Below are 9,152 nucleotides of genomic sequence, written 5' to 3'. Positions count from 1 at the left end.
CTTTTCTCTTACGTCGCTCCCCAGAACCTAATCGAGCATCTGACAAAATTACGGAAGATTTTAGTTCTGGGCTAGATTTTGCAGACATTGCAGGTAAAACCTTGAATTTGTGATTTAGTTTTACTTACGACGGCAAGGTGGAGATGACCATCATCGCGGCCAAGGAGGGCACTGTGGGCAGTGTGGACGGACAGATGAAGCTGTACAGATGAAGCTGTAGTTGCTATAGATAATGGTGTCTACTAAATGACTGACTTGACCTTTGAAGCTAAGAAGGTTCATTTTGAAACGCTGTCTGACAAAAAGATTTAGGCTATTGCAATGCTGTGCTATATCATGTGTGCTGAAGAAGTAAAACAATCTGTTTATTTCCAGCGCAAAAGGAATGCTCTTGAAAAACTTGTCCATCTTCAACACTTTCATAAGTGCTAGATGAAAATGTAACGGCAGGATACAATTGAGCTTGTTACATTTCCAAGGAGAGTAGACGTTCTAAATCAGTCTTAAAATATTTATTAAGCCCTGTATAAATAAAACTATCTTCAGATGCATCAAAGGTTGCTAGAAAAAAAAAATATACATGAAACTTTCTCCACAGAGAAACTAAACAAGCCAAGTCACTGGTCAAAAGTCCAGCCACTCTGCCATATACACACAGTTAGAGGGGGATATCTCGCCTCCTTCATGACAGTCATCAAACACCTAAGAGAAGAGATGTAAGTAAATGTACACTCCTGGAAGAATCCTGCATCATCAAACCTACATAATACTTACTTTCCCTTTTTCTAGCACTTCCTGCTGGCTATCTGGCTACAGGTGAAGTACTTTGAATAGAATTGGTAAAACACTTAGGATCATGCAGGTCTCCTTTTTATGCAGGTCTCCTTTCTTTCTGCCAAGCCCTAGGTCAAAACATGCCTTTCTAGTATTTGACGAATGACTGGGCTCTCCAATGTCCACACTAGCATACCACTTACGGCCAAACTATACAGGGCATGTGTGTTTACGTGTTTTCTACACGCGTCTCTGAAACTTTCTCAACTGATAAAGTGGCTGGCGCTTTTGATTTGTGCCTCCATTTGCTGCTTTTGGTGCAGCAAACTATAAACAACGCTAATGAAGGAAACCACAACACTAGTGATGAAGTTTGGGTGTTATACACAGTGTACAAAATATTAGGAACACCTTCCTAATATTGTTGCACCCCCCTTTTGCCCTCAGAACAGCCTCAATTAATCTGGTCATGGACTCTACAAGGTGTCAAAAGCATTCCACAGAGAGCCATGTTGATTCCAATGCTTTCCCACAGTTATCAAGTTGGCTGGATGTCCTTTGGGTGGTTGACCATTCTTGATACACACAGGAAACTGTTGAGCGTGAAAAACCCAGCAGTGTTGCAGTTCTTGACACAAACCACTGCGCCTGGCACCTACTACCATACCCTGTTCAAAGGCACTTCAATATTTAGTCTTGCCCATTTACCCTCTGAATGGCACACATACACAATCCATGTCTCAATTGTCTCAAGGCTTGGAAATCCTTCTTTAACCTGTCTCCTCCCCTTCATTGACACTGATTGAAGTGAATTTAACAAGTCACATCAATAAGGGATCATAGCTTTTACCTGGTCAGTCGGTCATGGAAAACAGTGTTCCTAATGTTTTGTAAACTCAGTGTATATCCCGATTGCAATGTTTAATACCAAGTGATATGCTGGTATGGATATTGAAACAGAGCCACTTGGTTGCTGTTGCCTGTGAAGGGGGACTCACCGGACAGAGGCCACAGGGCGCCTTGACCAGGCCTGTGGGCTGGATGATAGGGTTGACCCCTCTGTACAGCTTCATCTGGCCGTCCACACTGCCCACAGTGCCCTCCTTGGCCGCGATGATGGTCATCTCCACCTTGCCGTCGTAGATGAGCGTGTTCAGAATAGTCTCAATGTCCTCCAAAGACAGGTCCACCTGCACAAAGTGCAATATTCAGACTTACAACGTCCATAGGAAATACAGTTGAAGTCGGAAGTTTACATACACTTAGGTTGGAGTCATTAAAACTCATTTTTCAACCACCACAAATTTCTTGTTAACAAACTATAGTTTTGGCAAGTCGGTAAAAACATCTACTTTGTGCATGACAAGTAATTTTTCCAACAATTGTTTACAGACAGATTATTTCAATTATAATTCACTGTATCACAATTCCAGTGGGTCAGAAGTTTACACTAAGTTGACTGTGCCTTTAAACAGCTTGGAAAATTCCTGAAAATTATGTCATGGCTTTTGGAGCTTCTGATAGGCTAATTGATATAATTTGAGTCAATTGGAGGTGTACCTGTGGATGTATTTCAAGGCCTACCTTCAAACTCAGTGCCTCTTTGCTTGACATCATAGGAAAAAAAATTGTAGACCTCCACAAGCCTGGTTCATCCTTGGGAGCAATTTCCAAACACCTGAAGGTACCACATTCATCTGTACAAACAATAGTACGCAAATATAAACACCATGGGACCACGCAGCTGTCATACCGCTCAGGAAGGAGACGCGTTTTGTCTCCTAGAGATAAACGTACTTTGGTGCGAAAAGTGCAAATCATTCCCAGAACAACAGCAAAGGACCTTGTAGATGCTGGAGGAAACAGGTGCAAAAGTATCTATATCCACAGTAAAACGAGTCCTATATCGACATAACCTGAATGGCCACTCAGCAAGGTAGAAGCCACTGCTCCAAAACCGCCATAAAAAAGCCAGACTACGGTTTGCAACTGTACATGGGGACAAAAATCATACTTTTTGGAGAAATGTCCTCTGGTCTGATGAAACAAAAATGGAACTGTTTGGCCATGATGACCATCGTTATGTTTGGAGGAAAAAGGGGGAGGCTTGCAAGCCAGAGAACACCATCCCAACTGTGAAGCACAGGGGTGGCAGTATCATGTTGTGGGGGTGCTTTGCTGCAGGAGGGACTGGTGCACTTCACAAAATAGATGGCATCATGAGGGAGGAAAAATAAGTGGATATATTGAAGCAACTTCTCAAGACATCAGTCAGGAAGTTAAAGCTTGGTTGCAAATGGGTCTTCCAAATGGACAATGACCCCAAGCATACTTCCAAAGTTGTTGCAAAATGGCTTAAGGACAACAATGTCAAGGTATTGGAGTGACCATCACAAAGCCCTGACCTCAATCCTATAGAAAATTTGTGGGCAGAACTTAAAAAGCGTGTGCGAGCAATGAGGCCTACAAACCTGACTCAGTTACACCAGCTCTGTCAGGAGGAATGGGCCAAAATGTACCCAACTTATTGTGGGAAGCTTGCGGAAGGCTACCCGAAATGTTTGACCCAAGTTAAACAATTTAAAGGCAATGCTACCAAATAATAATTGAGTGTATGTAAACTTCTGACCCACTGGGAATGTGATGAAAGAAATAAAAGCTGAAATAAATCACTCTCTCTACTATTATTCTGACATTTCACATTCTTAAAATGAAGTGGCGATCCTAACTGACCTAATACAGGGAATATTTACTAGAATTAAATGTCAGGAATTGTGAAAAACTGAGTTTCAATGTATTTGGCTAAGGTGTATGTAAACTTCCGACTTCAACTGTACACAGCAACTGTATGCTGAAAGGTGAGACTGTTACAGTTGTTACATTTGACCCCCTCACATTGTACCCTTTTCACCTTATTTGTACAGAGTACCAACCATACTGTAATGAAACAGCAGGGAGCAGGTCTCGAACCCTCAACCTTCTAGTCCGAAGTCCAGCGCGCTATTGACTGTGCCGCAAAAGCATGCTCGAGCGGCAGAGTCGATATCCACGCTTATAAACCAAGGTTCGTTACAATACTTTGTTGGCTCTGATATTTTCTTTTCGCATGGACCTTTCCAGCCTATTACCTGCAACTATGGCAGATTCATAACCAGGCCAATGCAGACAGTACAGCTCTGTTTGGTCAATAGTGTGAAAATAGTAATGTGGACAATTATGCCCCGGTCCTCACCAACCAGTGGAGGATTCCACCCTGGTCTTGACAACTTTGGCCGTTATCTGCAAAAACGTGACAAAATTGCGGTCAAAACCCGAACAGAATGTCGCCAGCAGCAGTCTCACCTTGCTGATGCCGAGTTCACAAATATACTTCCACACTTCGTGAGAGGTGGCGAAGGAGCTGTTTCTTTGCACCATGGGGTTCTGCTTGCTGTCCCTCGCCACCTCTGCCTAGAGGGTGACAAACAAACCAACATGAACGTAGAAATGATGTCCTAATAAACTCTTAGTTACCAGATAGCCAGAAACAACTCTGGCTCCAAGTTATAGGCTATGTCAACCAGCCCTGCATTTAGAATTGGAAGAATTTTAGGGTGCATTCCAAAACAAATGCTAGTGCCCCAGAAGCCGTATAGATTTTCTTTATGGCATAATCTATTAGATTGAAGCATGCTTCACACTGTTCCCAACATTGATGTGCTCATATAAAATCAGTTAATTAGTAACTTATTTCCAAACATTTACAGTACAGAACACACCCATTTAATTTCTGTGATTTGTCCATTGTAAGACATTTGTCCCACTCCCATTCAGTGGACCCCTCACCTTACTCTGAAGGAATTTGAAACACTGCTGATTGAGAACCTCCACAAACTCAGACTCAAAGTCCTGGTCACTGTACCAGGCTCCCCCAGTCACCGAGCGGTCTGGCTGCAGGTTGTATAGCATGTAAACCTTCTTCTTTGACGCCTGGACAAACAACAATAACTCCTTATAGGTGAGACTAAACACTTACAGAGTTTGCATAGCTTGACTGCTGATGCATTCATATTATTAAGTGGTACTTTCCTTGAGTCAACCATTTATCTCTGGTTTTTAAAACATGTATTTTAGAATATTTTAGTGTTTGGCGCTCGACTCACAGCCACTGATTTCACAGCCTTGATCAGCTTCTTGCTCTCTAGGTTCTTGAGGATCTTGTTGATCTCTGTCAGAGGAAGGTTGCTCTTATATCTTATGTCCCTACTCCAGATCCCTGTGTGAAAGCAAGAGGACAGTTCATGAATATACAAATGGAAAGAACATTTCACAAAGAAATACAATAACAGAAAATAAATGTTGTGGTGGTGGATACTGTGAAGTGTCAAGTGTGAACTGGGTGAGTTGGCCAGGTTTGAATGGACTTTGAATGGACACCCAAAGACAACACCCATGTCTTACCCCCTAGCACTTGAGTAGATCTGAGAGGATTGGATAGATGTAAACAATATGCGGAAAATGTCACCTAGCCTAGGGAAAGGTGAAGCATTTGCTTATACCTATCCAATTCCGTCTGATCTACCCAAGTAGGCTACCTAAGGGTATAGGGCTAGGGTGTTGTCTGGACAGGACGCCTCTGAAATTCCTACCTTTGTTTCCTGCATCCTCAATGACCTGATAGACCAGCTTCTCTTGATTGTCAGAGCCTTTCATTTTGCTTTGGGACATAATAAAACACAGTTAAAGTTCCCAATCATCCAGAAATAAAAGTCCTTCCTAAAGGCTTCCTTAAAAAAAAACATTGTTAAATGTTTAATGACGATGCTGACATTTACCCTGCTGTCTGGGCATCCTTCATGCGGTATAGAAGTCCTGAGCTGTTTCGTAGAAGGTCCAACTGACCCTGTGTGCACAAAATTAAACTTGGTTACAACATTCCCATCCTCAGCATTGCGCTGTCAACCAGAACTATTGAGCCAATGTTTGGAAAATCTGATCATTAATGAACACATGGATCCATCATGCATCATGTTCTTTACCCTTATGTTTTTGTTACTGACCAACATTTACATTTGAGTCATTTAGCAGACGCTCTTATCCAGAGCGACTTACAGTAGTGAATGCATACATTTCATACATTTTTTTTCTCCGTACTGGTCCCCCGTGGGAATCGAACCCACAACCCTGGCGTTGCAAACGCCATGCTCTACCAACTGAGCCACACGGGACTAACATGAACATGAGGTCATGACAACATTATCATCCAACCATATTACGACAGTATCATTTATTGAGGATAATTGACAGCTATCGTCATTGGTGACAACATTGTGATGTGACAGATGATAGCCTAATCTATTTCAACTTGACTGGCAGTAAAGTGCAGAGTCAGGCAGCCCTCAGCAGGAAAGCGCATTGGTGGACATTCTGAGTAAACTGCCTATATTCCTATTTGCTAATGCACACTCCTTAACTAACCTGTGTCTACCCATTTTAAAAAACACATTTTCCCTTTAATAGGAATACAACTTTTGGCTATAGGCGTACATTCACTTTCAGTTTTATGCATTCTGGCTTTCATGCAATGGAACAGTGAATTAATCTAACGGAGTCCCCTTTCAGAAAGTTGTTTGAATTGCTTCAAAACATAATATAGGGGATTCATAATTTGAAAGACAAACAATAGTGGTCTATAGAAAAACTGTTGAAAAAAATCCATAGGCCTACAGTTGAGCAACGCTTACTAAGAAATAAGTTATCCATGCCAGGCCAGCTTAATCGCTCCATGCGAATTGGCCCAACAGTATATCCTCCTACCAGGCCGATCACAAAAGCTTTAAGACAAGTTAGTTTAAACAGTGTATAGCCTAAGAAATTGTGCTAAAGTTGCCACTTTCAAAAATACACAAATTTAAGTCGTAGGCATGTTCTAAGTACATAATCACGATGGAACTAAGGTTGATATCGCCCAACCCTAAATGTACAAATCCACTCAACGTACCCATGACAGTGAGATCACAAACTCCTCTGTTTGTGATCTTGTCAACGCCTTTCTCATTGTCAAGCCAAACATGTTTGGCATGACAATTACATAACGAGTCGTTAAGAGAGCAGAAACGGACTGGCACCCAGGCTACACCTGTGCCACTTACCAATGACAGTAGTCTGTTGATGGCCATGGCTCTCTGTTGAGCCTCCAAATTAGGCATGTCATTCTGGATCACCTGGTCTGTTATTCCATGAGGGAACTGTTGACAGAGCGCCTTTATCCTTTATAATATAAAAAGTATAATATAACATTACATTAACGTTAGTTAGCAACCTAGCTAGTCAGGACATCAGATTTACTATAAGTTCAACTATAAATGTCTTACTGCTTACTCATAAATTAAGATTGATGTAGCTAGATAGCTAGTCTAACTAGTAGATGAAGATCATTACAGTAGCTAGTTCGTGTATTATACAGTCGTGGCCAAAAGTTGAGAATGACACAAGTATACATTTTCACAAAGTCTGCTGCCTCAGTTTGTATGATGGCAATTTGCATATAGTCCAGAATGTTATGAAGAGTGATCAGATGAATTGCAATTAATTGCAAAGTCCCCCTTTGCCATGCAAATGAACTGAATCCCCCCAAAACATTTCCACTGCATTTCAGCCCTGCCACAAAAGGACCAGCTGACATCATGTCAGTGATTCTCTCGTTAACACAGGTGTGAGTGTTGACGAGGACAAGGCTGGAGATCACTCTGTCATGCTGATTGAGTTCGAACCTGCAAGGAAACACGTGCTGTCATCATTGCTTTGCACAAAAAGGGCTTCACAGGCAAGGATATTGCTGCCAGTAAGATTGCACCTAAATCAACCATTTATCGGATCATCAAGAACTTCAAGGAGAGCGGTTCAATTGTTGTGAAGAAAGTTTCAGGGCGCCCAAGAAAGTCCAGCAAGCACCAGGACCATCTCCTAAAGTTGATTCAGCTGCGGGATCGGGGCACCACCAGTACAGAGCTTGCTCAGGAATGGCAGCCGGCAGGTGTGAGTGCATCTGCACGCACAGTGAGGCGAAGACTTTTGGAGGGTAGCCTGGTGTCAAGAAGGGCAGCAAAGAAGCCACTTCTCTCCAGGAATAACATCAGGGACAGACTGATATTCTGCAAAAAGTACAGGGATGGGACTGCTGAGGACTGGGGTAAAGTCATTTTCTCTGATAAATCCCCTTTCCGATTGTTTGGGGCATCCGGAAAAAAGCTTGTCCGGAGAAGACAAGGTGAGCGCTACCATCAGTCCTGTGTCATGCCAACAGTAAAGCATCCTGAGACCATTCATGTGTGAGGTTGCTTCTCAGCCAAGGGAGTGGGCTCACTCACAATTTTGCCTAAGAACACAGTCATGAATAAAGAATGGTACCAACACATCCTCCGAGAGCAACTTCTCCCAACCATCCAGGAACAGTTTGGTGACGAACAATGCCTTTTCCAGCATGATGGAGCACCTTGCCATAAGGCAAAAGTGATAACTAAGTGGCTCAGGGAACAAAACATCGATATTTTGGGTCCATGGCCAGGAAACTCCCCAGACCTTAATCCCATTGAGAACTTGTGGTCAATCATCAAGAGGCAAAAACCCACAAATTCTGACAAACTCCAAGCATTGATTATGCAAGAATGGGCTGCCATCAGTCAGGATGTGGCCCAGAAGTTAATTGACAGCATGCCAGGGCGGATTGCAGAGGTCTTGAAAAAGAAGGATCAACTGCACATTGACTCTTTGCATCAACTTAATGTAATTGTCAATAAAAACCTTTAACACTTATGAAATGCTTGTAATTATACTTCAGTATTCCATAGTAACATCTGACAAAAAGATCTAAAGACACTGAGGCAGCAGACTTTGTGAAAATTAATTTGTGTCATTCTCAAAACGTTGGCCACGACTGTACAGTAACGTTAGTTAGCTCACTATAGCTACATGCATCACTGTCATTGTCAAACTTGTGGGACTAGGAGTTAAGGGTTGAAAACATTGGCTGAATGAATTGAAACGCCTTCTTCAGCAGATTTGATTAGTTTTATAAGGCAGATTTAAAAGTATCTAAGTCCCTTGGTCTATGTCTGGCTAGCTAGCGTTAGTTGGCCAGATGTATCCCATTTGAGCAAGTGAAAATAGACAGCTAGTTAGCTACCTAACTAGATTGCGAGCTAGCCTATGCTAGAGACTTCTTGACAGCGACAAACCTGTTTTCAATGTCTACAGGATCTGTGGATTCTTTCTTTACTTTCTTCACGTCCGCCATCGTGGAGAGTTGTACAATATTATATAGGTAACGTTAGCTAGCTAGCAATGCAATTCATCAACAATTGAACATGTGACTCTGAATCCAAGTCGCATTTGGGTGG

At 42.2% G+C, this 9,152-nt stretch overlaps 1 protein-coding gene across 1 annotated transcript; it reads right to left on the bottom strand.

Moving 5' to 3' along the window:
- Positions 1–497: 497 nt before the first annotated feature.
- Positions 498–9,152, bottom strand: LOC106584899 (DNA-directed RNA polymerase III subunit RPC6). Its single transcript, XM_014170556.2, has 9 exons — positions 8,991–9,152; positions 6,906–7,023; positions 5,589–5,656; positions 5,403–5,470; positions 4,917–5,029; positions 4,600–4,743; positions 4,117–4,224; positions 1,773–1,964; positions 498–702 (listed from the first exon to the last, which is right to left on the bottom strand). Exons 1-9 carry the CDS (start codon positions 9,047–9,049, stop codon positions 625–627), a joined length of 948 nt encoding a protein of 315 aa, XP_014026031.1. The 5' UTR covers positions 9,050–9,152; the 3' UTR covers positions 498–624.

This window comes from Salmo salar, chromosome ssa02, assembly GCF_905237065.1.
Source record: "Salmo salar chromosome ssa02, Ssal_v3.1, whole genome shotgun sequence".
Lineage (NCBI taxonomy): Eukaryota > Metazoa > Chordata > Actinopteri > Salmoniformes > Salmonidae > Salmo > Salmo salar.
The sequence above is the reverse complement of the archived record's forward strand: the minus strand, read 5'-3'. Positions and strand labels throughout refer to the sequence as shown.

Excerpts from the sequence above, each read along its gene's own strand:
- LOC106584899 (XM_014170556.2), bottom strand. The coding sequence starts at position 9,049 with ATGGCGGACGTGAAGAAAGTAAAGAAAGAATCCACAGATCCTGTAGAC. Across the intron at positions 5,471-5,588 it reads AAGGATGCCCAGACAGCAGG|CAAAATGAAAGGCTCTGACA; the intron begins GTAAATGTCAGC and ends TATGTCCCAAAG. Across the intron at positions 4,225-4,599 it reads TCAAATTCCTTCAGAGTAAG|GCAGAGGTGGCGAGGGACAG; the intron begins GTGAGGGGTCCA and ends GTCACCCTCTAG.